Here is a 23,112-nt window from a genome sequence, read left to right on the forward strand (position 1 = left end):
TAGGCCCTGATGGAGGTCGTTAAGTGGGAATGTGCAAAGGTGAACGAACAAGACACCCACCGGCGCAGCTCAGGAAGACCTGCCGATACAAGTTTGAGAGATGAGAACTCCAAACAGCAGAAGAAATGAAATACTTCGGACCTGGAAAAGCGACTGTCATTCAAGGTTAATTAACTTCACCATCGTTGGTTGGTTCATCTTTTCCAGCAGCCATTCCGCAATGCCTCCTCCAGGTCCTCTCCTCAGTGAGCCCAGAGCGGAGCCGAGGCCTGGCCGACAGCAGCCGCCATCACAACAGCGTGATGAACGAGCATGAGAGACAGACACAGGACTCAGGAGCCATGGATGCACTTGAGAGAGAGTGGGTAGCTTTCGAACGGATTCCTAAAACGAAACAGGAGTTTTCCAAATGAAGAAAGGGAAGGGCATGTCAAAATGTTTGGAGCAGCTTAGTGTGGGGCATTTGTTCGGAGATGAGGCGCTAAAGATGCACTGGCCAGAGAGCGGAAAGGCCTTGATTACCAGACTAGGGGGTCTGGCCTTGTCCACAGAAAGAGATCTGAACAGGTGAGGACCACGATGAGATTTTCGTGTTGGAAATGTCCCTCTGGTACAGCCTGTGCGGTGGACCAGAAGAGGACGGGGAAGAGGGCTCAACCACGTACGCTTACGGCAGCTCTATCTTTGTGCTGGAGAGGCTGCACCAGGCGGGCAACCGAGCCGAGCTGGGGAGTGGGGGTGGGGGACTGGAAGGTGAACGGAGAGTCCGCGCGAGGGATACAGCCAGCACAAGGACGTACGCAGTTCTAGGCACGGCACGGCACAGCGGCTGGGGAGACCCGCCTCCCCTTCCAGATCCCTCTGGGGCGGAGCTCGGGCCAAAGCACGTGACGCCTGGGGACCCACCTTTACTGTGGGCAGGCTTCCCGTTCCGCCGTGGTTTCACCGGCCGCCACTTGGATCCCCAAGACTCTGACAGTTTTTCCTAGTGCTAGAGGGATCCTTTCTCTTCCGTGCATCCCTATCTGCAACTCCTGCAAAGCGTGGGGAACGGAGAGAAACTGCGAAGGAGTCCCCTGCCCACACTAAAGATGGCCACCTGCCGCGCTCACTCTGGGTAGGGGAGCGGGTTCCAGGCACCAGGCCTCGCTGGGCGAGGCGCAGACGGAAGGGGCGTCTCTGGAGGTAAGTTTTCGACCTTCCTAGGAGGGAACCTGAGCCGGGGGCGTGGCCTAGTCTAGATTCTAACAGCTGATTGGTGGTTCGGCAGGTGGGCGGGGTGTCCTCGGTACCCTACCCCGCCCTCCTCGAACCGGAAGTGTCTCTCGGTCTTTCCAGCTGGTTGTCATTTCACTCGGCTAGGTCCTGAGGAGAAGGACTCAGCCGCGGCTGCGGGACCCGGGCACCGGGAGGCGGTGGCGGCGGCGGCGGCGGCGGCGGCATCGGCGACAGCAGAGGAGGAAGAGGAGGAAGAAGGAGAGAAGAAGAGCCAGGCGGAGTCCGCAACGACAGCGGGGACTGCGGGACCAGGGTAAAGCGACGGCGGCGGCGGCGGCGGCGGCGACGGCCCAGCAACCGTGAGGAGAAACAAAAGCCTTCTAAATTATAGATTTTTCTAAAATCTGGGGGAAAAAAGAGAGAGCACAAAGGGGGGAGGCCCTTCTCTTTTAGAATAACTACACTAGTGGGTTTTCCCTTTTTTTCCTCTTTTTTTCCCCCTGCGGAGAATCGAACTGAGAGAACTGAACAAACCGCCCCTGGGTCCCATGAGGGAAAAAAACCCCGGAGCCGCAGAGAGGGGAAGAGGCCGAAACCGCAGGACCTTCCAGGTCGCCCCGTTGGCCCCCGCACCCCCGGGCCGCCAGCTCGCCCTCGCCCTCGCCGAGTCTCGCTAATCCTTCCTGATCGCGATCTCCGCCCCCCCGCCCCCCCGCCAGAGGGAGAAACGGGTGTTTCCAGCACATTTCATGGGGGAGAGGAGGCCGGGGGGAGCCCAGGAACAGCGACCGCAGCAAGATCTGCACCCGAAGCCTCAGGAACAGCCCCAGAGGCCAAAACTGCACCCCGTGAAAGAGCAGAAACAGGACCAGGAACAGCAGAAACCTCCCTGCAATCATCTTTCCATTAGTCAATGCTGATTTCCTCTCCCGCAACCAGGAATTCACCTCCCACCCCAGATAACCTAATATAATCTATATATATAAATATATAATATATAATGTTCTTAAATTATTCCTGATTTTTTTTTTAACCAAGCTGCCAAGAAAAGAACGTATTCTCCTCTTAGCCCTATTCTAATTTTTATGTGAGTGAATCTAAACTGCTGAGGAAGACCATATGTGATTGTTAAATTATATATATATATATATATATTTTTACTCCGCGCAATGCTTATTCTTCTACATCCATAGATGCTTGAGAAGCTGTGTTTTTGTCATTCATGTACATTTTCCTTTGGAAAAAGAAAGCGCCTATTTTACTAACCAAAGACTTGATTTTTACCCTCTTCGTTTTTATTCCCTCCTAGAAATAAGCCCAGTTGGATTCATGTCAATGTTTTAAGAGTTTTTTTTTGTTTGTTTGTTTGTTTGTTTTTTTAGTTTTTATTTTCTTTCAGAGACCAGAATTCCAAATCAGAACTATTTCAAGTGATAAGCTGCGATCTTTGAGCTAGCTATAAATAAGACATTTCAAACAAACGACTTAAATTTTGAGTAGAGGATACAAAGACGTGAGACATCAGGTTGTCATTTTTTATTGTAAGAATCTGATCCTAAAAATAATAAATGGGGGATTACGGGTTTGGAGTGCTAGTGCAAAGCAATACTGGGAATAAATCTGCTTTTCCAGTCAGATTCCATCCACATCTGCAGCCTCCACACCATCACCAAAATGCCACCCCCAGCCCTGCTGCTTTTATAAATAATAACACAGCTGCCAATGGCAGCAGTGCGGGGTCAGCTTGGCTCTTTCCTGCTCCAGCTACCCATAACATTCAGGATGAGATCTTGGGGTCGGAAAAAGCAAAAAGTCAGCAACAGGAACAGCAGGACCCTTTAGAAAAGCAGCAGCTCTCCCCCAGTCCAGGTCAGGAAGCTGGAATACTGCCTGAATCCGAGAAGGCAAAATCAGAAGAAAATCAAGGGGACAATTCTTCAGAAAATGGCAATGGGAAGGAGAAAATAAGAATTGAGTCACCAGTGTTGACAGGGTTTGATTATCAAGAAGCCACGGGGCTAGGTACTTCAACCCAACCCTTGACGTCTAGTGCATCGTCTCTTACTGGTTTCAGTAACTGGTCAGCAGCGATAGCACCTTCTTCCTCTACAATCATCAATGAAGATGCAAGTTTCTTTCACCAGGGAGGGGTCCCGGCTGCTTCAGCTAATAACGGTGCTCTGTTGTTTCAAAATTTTCCCCATCATGTCAGCCCTGGCTTTGGAGGCAGCTTCTCCCCTCAGATCGGGCCTCTCTCACAGCACCACCCTCATCACCCTCATTTCCAGCATCATCACAGCCAGCATCAGCAGCAGAGGAGGTCTCCTGCCAGTCCCCATCCCCCACCTTTCACACATAGAAATGCTGCTTTTAACCAGCTGCCTCATTTGGCGAATAATCTTAACAAACCCCCCTCTCCATGGAGCAGCTACCAGAGTCCCTCTCCTACACCGTCTTCTTCGTGGAGCCCGGGAGGTGGTGGATATGGTGGCTGGGGAGGTTCCCAAGGCCGAGATCACCGCAGAGGGCTGAATGGAGGAATAACGCCCCTGAACTCCATCTCGCCTTTGAAGAAAAATTTTGCAAGCAATCATATTCAGCTGCAGAAGTACGCTCGCCCCAGCTCTGCCTTTGCTCCTAAATCCTGGATGGAAGACAGCTTGAACAGGGCTGACAACATTTTTCCTTTTCCGGTAAGATTATGTTCCATTAATAGATTAAGATGAATAAGGAAATTGCGTGGTGTAATATCTGTTTAAGAGAGTTTGAATGGTCCATGTACATATCAGAACTCTTCTTAGAAAATGAGTTAATTACCAAATGTTATGGCAGGACAGGAGTATAATTTGGAACAAAATATTTAGCCGTTTTTTTTGATAAATTTCTAATTGTAATCGTCCCCATGATAATAGTATGAATTGGCATGATTATGAAAACAGGTCGCTGGTGATGTCATGATTATTAACTATAATATCTTTTTAGCCTGACAAGATCATCAGGGCTGGTTTTTCCCTACTTTTTTAGGTGAGAAAAAATAATATATAGATAAAAGTATATACTTCGTTGTGGAAACTGATGATCATTTTCTGCCCAGATGAAGTAACCGTATAACAAAAAAAAAAAATCATTTTTTTTCTTCACTGTAGGTTAGTGATTCGCTGAAGACCAACCATTGAATTATAGTTTTCTCACTGGTTACATTTTAAACCTGGAACCTCTTTGAACCTTGCAGTCTGAACAGTCTGAATTCATCAATTCAGCAATTCCTCTTAAACCTCTTTGCAAATTCCAGCCTGCCCTATGTCAGTAAGGACTGGTACAGAAATGATCTAAATGTTTTCTTCATCCCCATTTATTTTCAAATACCATGAAACTGTTGATCTCAGAGTGACTCTTTTATGATGCCTTTCATCCATTTGTTTATTTTCCAGTGTTAACACTAGGGGTGGAGATAAACCATTCCTAAAAATAGATCCAGGCAAAGATCACTTGTCTTTCTTGCCACCAGTGTATCCTTATTCTGCATGAGTCACATGGCTTGATGTTTTTGAATTAATAAACAGCTGGTCTAGTTGATAGATACAAAATAAAGGGAATTTCATAGTTAACTGAACATTAGACGCCCCACTGAGTTCATATACTTTGGGGGTATGGTTGTTTATATGTGTTTAGGAAATTTATATGGGATAATAACCTAACATTGAATCAGTCCTCTCAATGACCCCCACAGGGTAAATTCTATTATCCCCATTTTGCAGATGAGAAAATTGAGTATCAGAAAGATGTAAACTTGCCCAAAAGTACACAGCTGCTAAGAGTACAAACTCTAGGTTAAAAAAAAAACAAGGATTAAAATATGTATCTGTATACATGTATACATGTATATATAATATATACACATGCACCACAGATAGAGGGTTATTTTAGAGCTCTTTCTGCAAGGGCTAAAATAGATTACAAACCAGTTTCAGTGTTCCCAAATACGATATCAGTACAAGCAGAATTATCTGTTTTGATTAATAATTTGTTTACTGTTAAGGCAAGTTTGCCAAGAGAAGCTTATTAAATGTCCAAGGAATTAAATGTCCCTTTCTTGAAGGATTCGGGCAGAATAGTTAGAATGTATCTTAATAGTTAGAATGTATCTTTGATCAAGTTTAGTTTTAGATTTTTAAAAATAATTTTTGCCTAAATATCAAAAAAGCTGTTGGCTTTTGCTTTAAAAAGGGTTTTTACTCAAACTGAAAAGCAATTATCTTGCATTAGTGGGAAGGCTTTTAGACACTGGCAATTTCATGAAGTCTATTTTTTAAAAATCGCTTTTAATATTCTTTGGAACATAAATTTAAAGAAAAGTTAGTGCAAAGGTGACTTTTTTGAATTACTCATATGTTGCTAATTTTAAAATCTAAGATTACATTCTATACATTTTACCTGGATTAAGATTGGCTCAGAATTGAACACTTTTTTTTTTTATTTTGCTACAGTACACTGACAGAATGAATTTCTATGACCTCATAGCTTATTTTCTGTTCTCAGTTTACTGGTTTTTGATAAAGGTTTGCTTTGGGAAAAACAAAAATTTCAGAAAATGAATAAATTATACACATGCATATTATCAACATTTTGGGGGGCTAATGGAATGTGTTTACATGTGAAATCTTTTGGATCGGTTGGAGATTAAGCTGGTTTATGAAATAATAAAATCGACCAAGATTGATACTAAAAAATACTGCTAGAAACTAACTATTCCCGTAGAACTGTTGTCTGTTATGCTGAGGATGGAAAAAGGATGAGTCAATATACCTGGCTCAAATATGGTAGGATTAGAAAGTAAATTGTTGATTTCTGCTCATCATCCCCCACCATTTTTAGGAAAGGGAAAGAGGGTTCAGGAACCAAGACCAAGTGTGGGGATAATTTGAAAGTCACAATAGGGTTTGGGTTTTGAAAAAAGATCATGAGAAGTTAGTAAATTGAGTACTGTATACTTACTTGAATGTAGTCCTGTGTGTGTATTTTAACAATTACTCCTTTGAATTGTTTTTTGGCAAAAAAGAAACAATACAATTTTGGGTTGGTATGAATTACTTGGTTAAAGTTGATATGAAAAACTTGGAACATTTATTTGACTGGGAGCCTCGAGCCCTAGGTTGTGCTCTTGGCCCTATCAGTATCAAAGCCTTTGGTGGCCTCAGTTTCTTCATAAAATTCGAGGGGTGACAGAGGTGATGCCTAATCTCCTTACGGTTCTGAGGTGAGCTACTGTGAAATTGAGATTGGTGCAATGACAACCATACTCTTTCCGAACTGCTGCCATCTTATTTAAATTTATTACCCTAAGCACTATTAATTTTAGGGAAGAAATTTTACAGATATTAGTAATTTAGTTTTTAATGGCTATTGTAAAGAATTCCTTAGGTGTTACAGAGAGATCTGGAAATATACCACAAAAATTACAGAATCCACCTTACATGGCTACATTATAATATTAATATTCAATTAAAGGCCAGCGTGGTTCTATTAGGTTGAAGGGAATGAATTTACCTGATACATAACTAACACTGAGCAATGTTTATTTTGAAATAAATCAGAATGTTTTTTTACATTTGTTTAACGCAAGTTTGGTTATATACAGTGAATTAAAATTAATGATAACATTTTTAGTTAGTGTTTTTGTCCAGTCTTAACATTCTCTTATTCTCTTTTACCTGTGTTTGTGGAGCAAGAACAGAGATTTCAAACATGAAAAATCCTCTAAATAACTGATACGGCAAGGCATTACATTTTGGGACTTTTTTTATATCACAAAAAAATTAAGTCTTTTTCTAGTTTTTTTTTTTTTTTTTTTTGCTTAAAATTTTCATTATATGAACTCAAATGACATGCCTCAAATCCTGTTTTCACATACAACTAAATTAATATATATTGAATAATAGCTAACATGCGTATGATTTCTAAATGTTTTATATTTATTAACTCATTTAATTCATTCAATAATCCTATGAGGTGGAAATTATTATTACTATTTGTACACAAGATTTAGCTTTTTTTTTCTTCAGGATTTGGGTTTTTAACCAATATATTACAGTGCCTCTTCACATAAACATAATACAAGTGTGTGGAAAGAGGGAGGGGGAATGCCTTCCAGAAGCAAGATGAGAGGAAACATTTTACAGTTTGAATGATTGATGTATGATCATCAAAAACTGATTGTAGATAAAGTTTTGAAAGTGGAAAATAACCGAAAATAATAGACAAAATAGAAAAAATAGACAATTTTTTTTTTTGTCTATTTTTAGTGCATACTATATACCAGGCACTGAGCTAGGTACTTTCACATGTTATCTTACTTCCTATGAGGTTTGGTTCTATTGTCCCAATTTCAAAATGAAGAAACAAGGTCCATATTCATGTGACTAAAGGAATGATTTGACCCTTACATTAGGGAGAAAAAAATCCTCTGTGTCCTGCCAAACATATCCTGGAATTCCCATGTCCAAACCAAATAATATATTGGGGCACTTGCCAATAATTTTATTTGAATACAGCACTTCTTTGGAGGGTTGCCTAGATCTTCTGTCCTTACAGGAAAGTAAAGGAGAATTTGTGTAGCATATATTCTGATAGTCTCTTATCTTCAGCTCGGTTATGCTCACACCTCCACTAGTTAAAATCCAGGGGTTAGGCTAAAAAATAAATAATAAAAAAATAGAAAGGAGGGGGAATTGGAAAAAATCTTTCGCAAAGACCATCTTAAACTTGATAGGGAGACATTTTGGGATTTAGAGCCCGTTTGCTCTTTAGACACAGTCACCATGGATTTGTTACATTGTCTTAAGCAGGCAAATAATTCATGTCACTTTAATAACTCTACTTGTGTTGTCAGTTTATCGATCCTTAAAATTATATATGGCATCTTATATTTGAAAACAGAAAGTTACTGTATTGCTTCAGTTCTGAAAGTCATGGTGAATCATTACAATTGTCTATAAGTACAACCTTGTTACACTTTTTTGTTTTTTAATATAGTCCTGAGAGGGATCTTTGTAGGGGAAACATTTTCTTTGACTTTGTATTTATTTATTTTAGAAGAAGGGAAATTAATTTTTCTAACTATAAAGCATGAGTTGGATGGTTTTGGATCCAGCAGAATTGAGATACCGGAAAAACTTTGGGAAAAGCATACCAGACACAATTTTACACCTTTTTGTAGAAAGCCTTTTAACTAGGTTTAATTGCTTTTCTAATGGAATCAAAACTTGGGTGGAGTAGAGTTTTTTGATTATTTTTTGTTGTCTTCACAGAAGCCATGGAATATGATCAACACATTGTTCCACATCTTTCAGGAAAAACCTGTTTATAGCAAGCTGAGTGAATATGTTTGTTGCTAGTTACAACTAGAAAGATGCTCTTAGATCATGGGTTCATGCTTTTGAGAGTAATCCTTGTTGGCGTTTGTGAGAAAGAAATGGAAGAGTAGTCTTAAAGTTAATATATGCCCAGTTTAAATTTTATGGCCTATATTTATGTTATGACTTTATCTTGCTATAAGGAAAATAAGCTTGAAGATCCATGATCACATTTTTGAGCACTGCATTGTACATCAGTTTTTGGTCCCATCACAGATAAGATAATGTGTATAATGTGTTTCTTTAAGGTAGGGAGCCTATAATATGAGCATTTGTTTTAATATTTCCTGACAAACTAATTTTATATTTAATTGTTCAAAGAAAATTATTCTTACAGAAATGAAAGTATATTTTTACCATGATAAAGTTATAGCAATATTTAATTGTTTTACCTAAAATTTAGTAACAATTCTCATCACATTTTGTATTATTGAAACAGGAGTTCCACTTTCAGATTTTCAGAAAATTCTTGGTAGATAGAATGATAAAGGTGTAGTCCTATTTTAAATCAGTTTCTGAAGGTGAAACTTGGCTAATTACTGAGAAAGTCTATTTTATGAGGCCAAGCATGTAGTAGCATGAAGTATAGGCTCTGGATCCAAGCAGACTTAAGTTTGACTCTACACTCTAATTAGCTGTGTGACCTTGAGCAAATCACTTAAATTCAGGAAGAAAACCTCATCAAGATAGTAATACCCAATAGTGAGGGGTTTTTGTGAGGTATCTTAAGTATGTGGCCATAGTAGGCAGCTTAAATTTTCTATAAATTTCAAGTATGGCCCTCTAAAATATGTAAAGTAATGAAATTAATTGCAAACACAATATCTATGAAAGATTTTGAACAGTCCTTTGTTTTGTTTATCATCTTCTATATACTTTGCTTCTTAGATTACTCCTTTAGAATAAGCTAGATGCAACTTAGGACAGATAAAACATTTAGCAGAATTATCAGTTTTCTTGAGAAGTTTTATAATGTATATATCTAAACTTTCATTAGAATTGGCAGACTGTATTTTTCAGTATTTCGAAAGATTTTGCCTATGGTAATTTTAAGAAATTTAGAACATCTGATTGCTTTTGAATACATTAAAGAGACTATTTCAAAGAAGAATTTGTATTTTTTTTTGGTTAAGAGATAGGAAAAGGTACTATAGATTTGAATTGGGTATATTTTAGTTATTATCCTGGAATTCAGTTTTATTTTTTATATTTTAATTATTTCATACATATTTATTGAGCACCTCCTATGTTATAGACTGGGGACAAGACTAGATAGCTCATAAAGTTATTTTGGTTTGATTTATAATGTATTTTTGATCTGTGCTAATCCCTGAATGATACTAAATATGCTTTTTTCCCCTCATCATAAACAAATTCGCAACTGATAGTTTCCTGTCATTTTAATCATGAGCTGTTTTTTAAACTTTAAGGCAAATTAACAGATCCAACTTTAGGTATACAAAAACAATGTGTAAATGGTGTTTTCAGACATTAATAGTCACACTTATAAATGTATTACTTGTATGCTTGTATGCAGTGTGTGCTTGTTTAATTTCTGTGGCAAAATGGTACCACAGGAGGCAAACTTTATCCTTTGGGTAGCAGAATTCAGGTCTCATTTCATGTCAAGAAGGAAACTCCATCAGCCACTTAGAGGTCCTCTCCTCATGTCTGCAAACTGAATTATTAAAGTTCAAAGTCTTAATCTGTATAAGTACTTTTCATATTGTAGAGTATTTGGATTGGGCAATTTCTGTTTGCTGAATATTTACCAGAAGTATCCCAATCATTATTTTTATATATATATCTAAACTAAGTTATAGTTAATATTTCAGTATAATACATTTTAAAGCCATATTTATATTTAAACATTATGTAATATACTTTTAATAGTAGTCCTTTCAGGTGTTTTTGAGGAATGCATCTAGTGCTAGTCAGTAAAATAGCTATTGTCATTTTACATCTGTAAGAACCTTTAAAAAACAAGTCAGCATAAGAATGTTGCTATTCAGAAAAATCTCCTAATTATAGTATGGAAGTCAGATCTGGGTTCTAAATATGGGGCTGCCACTTACTAACTATATGACCTAGGGCAAGCTACCTAACTTTCCTGATGCTTCATTTTCTCATTTGCTTTTACTGGTCATCAAATAGAAATATTAATTCAAAATCTTGAAAATAGCATATATTTTTAAAATATGAAAGCCAGTATATATCTTGTGTGTGGTAGTTTGAGCTTAATTTTAAAGAAGAATTTCGGGCATCCTGGGTGGATCAGCAGTTTAGCCCTGCCTTTAGCCCAGGGCCTGATCCTGGAGACCCAGGATCGAGTCCCATGTCGGGCTCCTTGCATGGAGCCTGCTTCTCCCTCTGCCTGTGTCTCTGCCAATCTCAATCTCTCTTTCTCTCTGTGTCTCTCATGAATAAATAAATAAAATCTTTAAAATAAATAAAGAATTTCATAAACTGAAGAATAAAGTCACTGTACTTAAATAATAGTGGGAATCAGGCTAGATGATGTCCTCGTTTTGTCCAGCCGTCCTCTCGGCTCGGGAGATCTTCTTTTTTTCCCCTCTCTCTATTTTGGTAAAGTGTTTTCCCTCATGTCTTTTTAAATCTTTTATTAGGGAAAAATTTAAGCATATTGAATAATAGACAAAATAGTATAGCAAACCCCCATGTGTGTGTCATCTGGCTTCAACAGTGATCAACTCCTGGACAAACTCCTATCTTCTTCCTAACCCTCTCCTCTTTCATGTTATTTTAAAGCAGTTCCCAGATATCATATCATCCCATTTGTAAATGCTTTAGTATGTGTCTCCAAAACATTAGGAATCTTTTTTTTCCCCACGTAAAAACAACAGCAACAAAATTTCCTAGTGGTTTTTTAAGAAAATATGGTGAGAAAACTGAAGCAAGGCCCACATTTCTGTTGCACCTGTGCAGCGTGTTTCACCACTCAAGCTGGTACTAGTCTCTAAGGACATCAATGCTAGCTGGCATCATCTCCTTCCTTCTGGGCAGACAAGGCTGCTGGTGGTCATAGGCCATCAAATAAGAAGGGGGGGGGGGGAGGAGAGATCCAAAAAGTGCCAAAACATCAGTTGGGGACCAGAAATCTGGGGAGAGATTGTTTATAGTTTTTCTTTTTCCAGCTTATTCTTATCTTTATCCCAGGTTTAGGCTTCCATGGACTTTTGTGGAAAGGATCTCTAAAAAGAGAGAGAATAGAACAGGACTGGGAGATCTTTGTTGTATTTTTGTCTGTTTTTGTTTTTAAAGAAGAATTTAGAGGTTTGAGGCCTTTTGCTGACCTTTGGACTGCATCAAACTTTTTTACATCTCACTTTCAACCTACAAAGTTTTGGTATTTTCAGTGGCCCATATCCTGGGAATACATGACCAAGGCAAGCATGTTCCTTCTCCTCATGATGTGTGCAGTCTGGTGACATCTTTGTACCTGAGTGTTTAGAAGTGCCTTCTGCTCAGGAAACTCTTGAGAGCTAAAGTTGTGGAAGTGGGAGTGTGAGGGCCCAGAAAGAAGACTATCACTGGGCATAGTGGGCATAGGCTGCTTTTTTTTTTTTTTTTTTTTTTTGACATTGCTCTCAAGACTCACAAGAGATTTTATGGGTTATAGGACACAAGCAAGCCTCAGTTTAGGAATAAAGATTGTGCATCTGTTGACCATTTTCTTTGCTGACTCTGGACCCTGATCAGGACCAGCAGACATGAAACAGAGGAACTCTGATGGCTAGTAAGCAGCCAAAGACAGAGGAAGGGCCAGAAGGGTCTAAATGACTTCATTCCTTAGGGTTGAGTTTTAGTAATATTTGCCTATTTTCCTGAAACTAGTGACTTCTTGACCTCAGTAGCTGATTAAGTAGGAGGAATATTTTTCTATTTCATTTTGTTATGAAAATGGGCTACAGGAAATAGCATAGAACAGCTGAATTATTCAGATATAACAATATCTAATTTAATATATTAATTTCAGGCTCTTTTGCCATTTTACCAGAGAGAGAAGCAGCAGAGGGAATGCTTATTAAATGGGTCTACTAACTGCTGGGCATTTTGTACAATCTGCCAGATACCTTATTTCATTTCTCCTCACCAGTTTTATAAGGGAGGGTTATTATCCTTATGTTGCTGATGAAACCAAGGTTCAGAGATTCTGCACTGTCAAGATCACTTGTCTAGTAAGTGGTAATTTAAACTTAGATTGTGGAGACACTTGGGTGGCTTAGCGGTTGAACATCTGCCTTCGGCTCAGGGTGTGATCTCAGAGTTGTAGGATCAAGTCCCACACTGGGCTCCCTGTGAGGAGCCTGCTTCTCCCTCTACCTATGTCTCTGCCTCTCTCTGTGTGTCTTTCATGAATAAATAAATAAAATTAAAAAAAAAACAACTCAGGTCGTGGAACAGAAAAAAAAATACACACACACACACACATATATATATATGTTAGTTTTTAGAAAGAGTACATGAGAGTCAACCTGGGGGGTGGGGCAGAGGGAGAGGGAGAGAATCTTAAGTAGGCTGCACACTCAGTGCAGAGCCCGACGTGGGGCTTGATCTCATGACCCTGAGATCATAACTTAAGCTGATAGATATCAAGAGTTGGATGCTTAACTGACTGAGCCACCCTTGGAATAAAATAGATTTTAATTATTGCTCTCTGCCAGGCAAGGTGAGAATGCACAAATAGTCAAGAGAAGAATGAGTCTGTTGATCCGGGCACTGACTAATCAAGTCTGGAATGGCAGTTTTTTAAATTCAGTTAAGTGGTGACAAGAAATGTGTATCATTTCAAGGATTTCTAATGCTCAAAATCAGTATGGTTTATTTAATGAAGGTGGAATTAAAGAAAATTTTCTCAAAGGCTTTCTGGAGAGAGCTATTTAATCCATTCACATGGGAGTGAATGGACCTGTTGATCCAATCAGAGTAGTACACCAAAGACATTCATTTATTTATAGGTTCTTATAGGGAGCATTTGGTATCCTACAGTCTGTAAGATTCTGCCTTCATTGTTAAGCCATCATAATGAGAAAGTACTGATTGAAGACATAACATGTTAAGAAATACAAGATGCTGAACTGAATGTGGTTTCTTCTACTTTAGATAATTACCTCTTGGACTTTAACCTCCGACCCTTGTTCTCAGCACAGGCCCTCTATATATGAAGGACTTCATACCTGCCAGGTGTTTTTTTATACATTGAAATTTCTAGGTCATGACAAGAATGAACCACTTATTTAAATGAACCACTTTTCTGAGCTTCTGCTCTGAAGTCAGACTCCTCCACTTACTGTGTGACTTTGAGAGCAATTAGCTAACTTCTCTTTGCCCAAAATGGGAATGATAATTACATACACTTTACATGGTGGTTTTGCGGAACTAATGTCTGTAAATCATGCATAATTCACATAAGATGCACAACAGTGAACCAGGAGAAACATATTAGCCACTTTAATAATGGTGATGATGATGATGACAGTCTTACAGTATGCTACATATAATGCTGCAATGTGTGGCTATGGAGAGATGAGTGATCCTCACGGTCCACTGGGGGGATAACTGTAAGGGGATTTGTCAACATCATATGAAATGGCAGCATCCGGAGGGGATGGAGAAAAAAGGACTTGTGCCTGCACAGGGATGCGAAGGTCATCTGGAAGTGGAATCTTGAAAGTTGACTATGTAGTCAATTTTTGATGCCTGTGGGCTAAATATTTAATTCAAGAAGAACATTTACATTTTGGCACATCTCAGATTAAAACACCCATAGTTACCTTTGATTAATTATGGGCTCATTGGCATTTCAAACTTCCTATTTATTTTGGCAGCTGACATACTGGCATAGACTTTCCTTTCAAACCAAAATATTTTCTTTTCCCTTCTTCACTAGGGAAAGTTTAAGCCAGAAAGAATCTTCATTGACTGATGCAGACACATAGCTGTCTGAGAAGTGATGATTACAGTAATGTCTGTCTTTATAGGGAGTGAGTGAGTAAAGGGAGTAGCTGACTTCTGACATTGGTACTTAATAATGTGGTAATATTTAATTAAGTACTTTTTGTGTTTTAGACCCAGTCCAGTGATGTGAAAACATACTAACTCAAGTATAAAAAGACAAGACCAATAATAGAGTGGTCATGGTGGTTGATTTGTTGAAATTGAACTTGTGATCTTTTTCCAAGTTAGGTATCTCAGAGCTTCAAGAGGGCTTTGTTTTGGGTTCTGTGAGTAGAGGCTACCTCTTCACATGGAAACCTTAAAATGGTTGATGTAGAATATTTTTTTAAAAGATTTTATTTATTCATGAGAGACACAGGGAGATGCAGAGACACAGGCAGAGGGAGAAGCAGGCTCCAGCGGGGATCCCAGTGTGGGGCTCAGCCCTGGGACTCTGGAATCATCCCTTGAGCCAAAGGCAGATGCTCAACCACTGAGCCACCGAGGCGTCCCTGATATAGAATATTTAAGCTGGACTGTATTATGGCCAGTCAGCTACAAATCACAATGCCAAGTATCTAAGGAAATTAACCTGTTGAATATACTTGTTTAACTCAGTGCTTTTCAAAGTGTGGTCCCTGGCTTCACTTAGATACTTATTAGAAATGTGAATTCTTGGACCCTACCCAGACCTCCTGAATGAGACACTTTGTGGATAATCTATGATTTGACAAGACCTCCAGATGATCCTGACAGGCTCCCAAGTATGAGAAATAGTGGCTTGGAGTAGCCATTTGGATGGATATTTAAGAAAAAAAGCGACGGATAATGATTAAGGTTTGTGGTATAATTGCAGTCTACAGTTGTTTTTTCTGTTGGCAATAAACCAACAGGTTCACATATTTCTTTTGGCTATTTCTGGAATATTATGAAAAGTCAGGTCATCAGTTATTTGCTGATGTCCTATTTTCCCATGGAAGTCAGGATTACTTTGGTGTAAATTAAAAGGATGGGTTCTGATTTTTGAAATACTAATTTGTTTTATCGGAACATTATTTTTTATCAGCTTTGATTTCCATATTGACTTGTATGGTTTTTCCTTTGGAAATTGTCCTGTGAAGTAGAGATGACAGAAACCAAAGCCAACCAGTAACTGACATGCAACTCAATATTTTCAATACAATAATCAAGATAATAAAATGAGGTCTAAGTATGGTAATCAAGTTTGCTTTGCTGAGCCTTGAAGATAATTGGTGCTCTTCTATTTTCATTCATGATGGTTTAGCTTACATGTTGTAGAGTCAGAAGACCTGGGTTCAAATTCTACCCCTCCACTTACTTTGCATTGATAGAGTTACTTAATCACTCTCAACTTGTTTCTTCATCTGTGAAATGGGATGATTTTACTGAACATAGCTAATTTTGTAGGATTTTTGTGAGGAATAAATAAGATCATGCATATCAAGCATTAGAAGTTGATAAATGTTAGCTGCTGATTTTGTGATTATTATTACTACTGTTACTACCATTTGTACTTCTGTGGTTGGCAGTAGATAATCTAGAAAGGCATTTGTGGTAGCTTTCTAATTTGTGCACCACATCTTTTTGTCACCTCAATAGGAAGAAGGAAGATAAGGCTTCTTATCTTTTCAGTACCTCTGATATCATTCCTATATTATTCTTACACATACATTTTGTTTATTTTTGATTTATTGAGAAATATCTGAGTGACTACTATTTGCTAGGCACTTGCTAGCACGTTCCTGCTCCCAGGACCTTTAATAGCAGAGTGTCTTATTTATTCAAATGTATGTCTTAATTAGTGTGGTCCTTTGACTTCCATGTTCATTACTTTACCCAAGGAATTATCGCCTGCTTTGGAAGGAAACTTAGGCTTGAATCCCACCTAGCTGCTGAACTATCCAGTAACCTGTCTGTGCAGTAATTATGAAATTTCCCTTAATCTTAGTTTTAATTATTAAAACAGGAGATAATGTCATCTAATTTATAAGGAGGTTTGAGGGTGAATTAAGATAGTATGAATAAAGTACCTAAAATAATTTCAGGTATTAGATAGTATTAGATAGTCAATGAAAGATAGTTCTATTTTTCTACCTTTAGACTGTCAGGAGAAACTGATGATGGTGGGTTGAAGCAAATTTGTTTGCTGATATTTTTTTGTTTTGTAATGGATTCTCTGCCCTATTATTTGAAATCAGGCCATCCTACTTCAACAAATCATTTTAAGTAATTTTTTTATTTAAAAAGCTTATTATTTTGCATTATGTATAGCATAAGAAGATATAGCAACTGTCCTTCTAATACTCTAAGGGTTCATTTTCATATTACCTATGATTGGCCCTTACCTTTTTTGTGGGCACAAAGTGATGAGCTTTCATTAGTCATTCTCATTTATGTTTTGCTTTCTGCCATAATCATCACTATAATTTAAACTAAATCTTGGGAAAGCATAAGCTGAGGGTATTGGAAAGCTAGAATACAAATATATTTTAGAGCTACGAAAAGGACATTATAGATTCAATCAAACTCCCTTTTCAGATCAGCAAAGAGGTTTAGAAGATGAAAGTACCCAAGCTCACATGACGCACCACTGGTGGAGTTGGGGCTTCCTAGTGTCTAATGCTCATTCTACCAATTTATGCTGATGCTCATATTTTGGTTGTCAGCTCAAGTTCAATCAGAAGAGTTGTCACTTAGCAAGGTTTCTATTTTATAGTTAGTTATAGTTAGTTTACTTTCTGGAAAACAGATCCAAGAAAATAGAGAAATGATGATGATAGTTGGCCCAATTAGCAATCAAAAAGGGTAAAATCAAAGAATGAAATAGGGACATCCAAACCCTCCTGATTTGCCAGTTTGTTTATTGGGTAGGAAAACCAGCATCATTTGTGCTGCTGTTCTTATTCCTTGGATTTATTTATTTGTGCCTACTCCTCCACCTACTTCCTAGTGGCACACTTATATTTTAGTTTTTTGTTTTTGTTTTTAATTAGAGGTTAAAATTGGATGGAAAAGATCAGTGAGAGGGAGTAAATCAAGAAGGATAAACTTTAGATCCTCTCTGAGAACAGAATGTTTACTTGACAAAATATTTGGCTTTTGAACTCTTTGAATTGCCAAAGCACCATAAGAAATAAAATGTTATACAAATGTCATCATTTATAATAATTATAATAAGGTTGGACTGTGGGGATAAATACCTATTAGGTCAGGGTTGGCAAGAATGTGGTAACTGTGCCATTGGGTCCTGTACCTTGCACTTAAATCATCAGCAGTCTATCCAGACACTGTTCCCTTCTGAATCTGTACAGAGCCTGAAAATCCTTCCGAACACATTGCATCTGAGAGTTGATACCAGTTGATCAGAGTTTGTATATTGGTATTGATTTGTCACTCTTGTATTAAATCATGACAAAGGAAAGTTAGTATAAGTGTGAAAAGGATGAAGGGTTTGTTTTTAATCCCCATAAAGCATTACTTGAAAATTTAAAAATTTCACTTAGGATTTTGATATTAGTGTATTCTAACAAATAGAAGTCAGGCAAAAATCTTTATGTTTCAGGCAATATGTGGGGGCAGGTGGGTTACAAAGTGGCTTTGCTGAATTCCAGTACCACATATAGAAACTTATAGGTAAAAAGGATGCTTCTTTACTTAATAGAAACAGCTGTCATAAACCAAAACACACTGTGTAATATTCTTTATCAACTGCTTCTTTTCTTTTCAGTGATCTTGTTATTTGGTGATTGGCAAAATTCAAGTTCTGGAAATTTGCAAGGTTGCTTACTTTAGTTGCATTAAAAAAAAAAAAAAAAGCTGAATACTCCCATCCCACTACCCATTACAGTTATTTTGGCAAATGAAAACCTGCAATTCTACGGCAGGAAAGGGAAAATGTAAAAAACCTTAAGGAAGTAGAAGGGAAGAAATATTTTAAATATTTAAAAGTTACTTGAAGGAATTCATTTATTCATTGCTTTCGCAAACGTGTGCTTTCTACCTGTCACTTGTAGGACAAGGCTTCTCAACCTGTTTCACCTCATGACACACATAGAAAACATAATATTGAAGCAGAAGTCACCTGCTAGGAAGTTCCTGTGGGCTTAGGAGATGAGTATCATGGCATACTGTCATCCTTTGGAGTTGTGCACATTGGGAACATTTGATGTAATACATAACTTCCTTCCTTTGGGAAACTGGCTGAAGACATAGGCAAGTTACTAGACACTGAGAATTATTGCCTCCAAGATTGGTTTTGTATTGGAGATAGTAGAGACAGTGGCTGGCCTGGTTATGGGTGTGATTTCAGAACAGAGGACAAATCTAGTAACTGTAGAATGAGATAGTGGAATTTTATATTATTCTTTTTCAAATTATGCCTTATATCCACTTTGCTTCCAAAAGAAAATGAAGTATGAATTTTGATTTAATTCAGTGCTTAAGATGAGGAAGGATAAAAAACAGAATGGTGTTTCCCTTTTTGTGAATTAGAGATTCTAATTTTGGGCATGTGTCCTCCTGCTTCTCTATTGACCATGTTGAGTAGATGAAGATGAGGAGGAAAGACTTAGGAACAAAAGTGGGAAAGATGTTCTGGAAGGAGTTGTACTATATTAAGATACCTGCTTCCGATCCCCGTCTTCCTTCTCTCTGCACACCCATCACCCCGCTGCCCCCCCCAAAAAACCCCTGTAATACTCTCTGTTTTAAATATGGATTATATCTAAATATAACTGTCCTTGCATTCCTGAAGTTGCAGACATAAAAAAAAATGGTATCATAAAACAATTCAGTGAACATTTGGAGTATCCACATGGTGGGGTAGGGTGAGGAGAAGTGATCCCTATTTCAGAGAAATAAGACAAGTAGTATTATGGAAGGACAGAGGAGAGAAATGTCAGGTCAATAAAAAAATGCTCTCTAATGGAGAATGTGCTCTATCAGCCTTAAGGTTCTAAAAGTTAGGAGGGGGTGGGGAAGTGAGATTCAACAAGTTAAAAAAAATGAGTGGGGAATAATATCAGGTGAATTCCTTAAAAAGCCCAGAGCTTTGAGTTATAAGTAATGTATGAGAAACTAAAGCTGGAAAGAAGGTTATAGAATCCTGCATGTCAAATTCCTGTGGGAGCCCCCTTTTCTTTAGTATTCTTGCAATTGTGTCTATGTGTGTACCAGTTTTATTCTTCAAGTGGGTCAGAAACCTGTATTACTGCTTCCTTTCAGAGTTTAATTTTAAAATGTTTTCATTTCCTACTTTTCACTTATCAAGCTACACTTTAATTTTTTTGTTTCTAGTACTTTTCCTCCAGAAGAATGCTGGAGCAGTTGGGTCATTGTATATTTTAAGATTCTTCACCCACTCTTGAAATGCATTTTGTTAAACCAGGGTTTAGACCAACAGTGTTGACACCCTGTCTCCCTTTAATTTTAATGGCAACGAAATCAAGACCACTTTGCCACTTAGTGGTCTTATGGACCTTGGATAACTATTTTCACGCTTTGGCTTAAAAAATAATTACAGCTATTCTGAATATTCTGAATATAGCTATGCAGTAGCAGTATCTACTGAATTCCAGCCTAGTATATACCTGCCAGAGCAAGTTTGGGAAGTTTTACCATGTTACTACAATCTTAAGTGGCAGATAAAGATTATGAATTTTATTTTACATTTGCTTCATGTTGTTGACTATATGGAAATTGGTTTTAGTTGCCTCTGCTTGATTAGTAAAAATAATACTTTTATTGAAATAATTATTAGAAATCAAATCCCTCTTTGCTGAGACCTGGCTACTTTTATGATTTTGATGTTTTGTAAGCGTTAAAAGTAAAACGCAATAATAATGTACCTTATACAGAGAGGGAGTAAAATTGTCCCTTTTTGATCTGTGTCCCATTGAATGTAGCCTGTTGTCTCCTTTTATAATTAAAAGTTTTTTTAAAAGTGGTTTGTGGCTATTGTGTTTACAGGATCGCCCCAGGACGTTTGATATGCATTCACTGGAGAGTTCACTCATCGACATTATGAGAGCTGAAAATGATTCCATTAAAGGTAATTTTAAAAGTCTCACTATTTGATTTTAGTGAAGTTAAAAATTTGTATTATCTATGTAATCTCATGAGCAATATGGCAAATACGGATTCATATTTTGTATGTAGTCAGTTCCATCAATTTTATACATGTACCTCTCATTAAAAATTCAAATATGTTTGATGGGCACCCACTGTAGGTCCATCATAATACCAATTAAGAGAACTATAAGAGTACTACTCAATGAGGTGGGCAGTTAACTGGAAAGACATGAACCTACAACTAATTTTTTTATGTCTGAGGCAAAAAATGCTCAGTGCCTCAAATCTGTACGTCTCACCCATGACAGTGACTATACACTGGTAAGAGTTCAAATGTTGATAGAGTTTTTGGACTACTTTTAAAAAATTGTCAAGGGTTTCAAAGTTGAGATGAAGTTTTTTCTTTTGAAATATTTTTTATGGAGCATGTTAAGAAAAAAATAATGCTATTTCTACTTGGATTCTGATCTCAATTCTATTACTAACTAGCTGAGTTATCTTGAATAAGACATTTCATTTTGACCAGGTCTCAATTTCTAAACTTTGTTATAAGGGACTTATACTGGGGAGCTTTCTTTTTCTTTGCTCGTTTTTTTAAAGAAATTTGGAATAGTTGATATATTTGGTCATCCCACTTGTTCGTTCATTCATTCATTCATTCATTCCATGCTTAGGGTCCTGCTTTGTGTCAGATGTGGCTTTGCACTAGGGTCAAAGGTGGCAAGACAGACTTACTTTAAGTGGTGACCAGCCTGGTCTGGTTTTCCTTTGAGTTTGGTTTATTACATTACTAATGCAGTGAAACTTTTAAGTATTTTTCAGCAGACCAACAATGGTAAATTTTTTAATGAGGAGAGCTCTTTGAGGTCTGGAGAGATGAAAAATAATATGTGAAAAATATGCATCCAGCTGTTGAGATAACTTTGGAAGAAGAATATTTTTTTTTTAAGATTTATTTATTCATGAGAGACAGAGACAGAGACAGAGACGTAGTCAGAGGGAGAAGCAGGCTCCCCGCAGGGAGACCAATGTGGGACTCGATCCCGGATCCTAGAATCATGCCCTGAGCTGAAGGCAGATGCTCAACCTCTGAGCCACCCAGGTGTCCCTGAAATAAGAATATTTTGAAGATCTCTACTGAACTCCCCATTGAATTCTGTTGGGTGACTCTAATCTAGATACACTCTCTGTTTCTGAGGAAAGATGATCTCATTCAGAGTCAGCTTTATTTTTGCCATTTCTTAGCACTCTGACTTTGGGTAGTGTTTCAGCCTCTTTGACCTTTCTTTTTGTTTTCTCATCAGAAAAATGAGGAGATTCTTAAGGCCCTTTTAGCACCAGAAAAACTGCACACTCTTAAAAAGTAGCTAAAGGAGAAATTTGGATATGGTTTTTGGATTGTACCAATGTCAGTTTCCTGGTTTGTACTATAGCTACGTAAGATGTCACCACTTGAAAGACTGGGTAAAGGGTATATGGGATCCCTCTGTGCTGTTTTTTGCAACTTTCTGTGAATCTGCAATTACTTAAAAGATAAATACAGAAAAAGGAGTAAAGGTAGAGGACATTTGTTTATTCTTAATGTATTGGATTCCTTTGGCAGCTTTCTTTTTTGGGGGAGAGAGCCTCTTATGTACTTGATACTAGGAATAATAAATAATTATAACTCATTTTCATGATAAGCACCTATTTTTATTTTATATTTTATTTATTTTATTACATGATAAGGGCCTTTCAGAGAAAACAGTTTACAAACAATATCAGATATAAACCATTTATTATGTAATGCTTCTAAGGAACAAGCCTCTAACTAGTACTTAAGTTAAATGTAAGAGTTTTACACATTATTCTAATAAGATTAACAGTAGTATTTCCTTGATTTATCAGATACAGCTAGATGTCTCTCGGGTTTATTATTATTTCTTCTCCTAGTTTTCTAAATTACTGTGTAAAGTTCTGCTTTTATTCTGTATTCCCTTTTTAATTTCTTCTACCAACTTTTACTTAAATCAATTTTCTTTTAGCTAATTTTGTAGGGATAATGAAAAGTTAAGTCTGATGACAGAAAACATTAAATCTGATTTGCCTAGTCTGGGAACATAAAAGTTTTATAAAATAGTTATTTATAAAAGGAAGTGTGTGGCAGAGTGGAAAGGCCATGGGTTTCGGAGTCAGGTAGATCTGGATTTAAATTGCCATTCTGGGGTGGCTCAGCGGTTGAGCACCTGCCTTTGGCTCAGGGCATGATCCCCCAGTCCCAGGATCGAGTCCCACGTTGGGCTCCCTGCATGGAACCTGTTTCTCCCTCTGGCTGTGTCTCTGCCTCTCTCTCTCTGTGTCTCCCTTGAATGAATAAATAAATAAAATATTTTTTAAAAAATCGCCATTCTGCCACTACAGTTTGTGGTGGTTGTGAGGATCAAATGGTAGGATA

The 23,112-nt window shown here is 37.9% G+C and overlaps 1 protein-coding gene across 2 annotated transcripts in view; it reads left to right on the plus strand.

The window, feature by feature from the left end:
* The first annotated feature begins 1,351 nt into the window (after positions 1 to 1,351).
* CPEB4 (cytoplasmic polyadenylation element binding protein 4) overlaps positions 1,352 to 23,112 on the plus strand; it is a 61,767-nt gene continuing 40,006 nt past the window's right edge. For both annotated transcript variants that reach the window (XM_041750889.1, XM_041750890.1), the window contains exons 1-2: positions 1,352 to 3,911; positions 20,577 to 20,658. In XM_041750889.1, the coding sequence (XP_041606823.1) occupies positions 2,787 to 3,911; positions 20,577 to 20,658 (1,207 nt within the window). In that variant the 5' untranslated portion in view covers positions 1,352 to 2,786. The remainder of the gene's footprint in view (positions 3,912 to 20,576; positions 20,659 to 23,112) is intronic.

This window comes from Vulpes lagopus, chromosome 3 (genome assembly GCF_018345385.1).
Source record: "Vulpes lagopus strain Blue_001 chromosome 3, ASM1834538v1, whole genome shotgun sequence".
NCBI classification, from domain to species: domain Eukaryota; kingdom Metazoa; phylum Chordata; class Mammalia; order Carnivora; family Canidae; genus Vulpes; species Vulpes lagopus.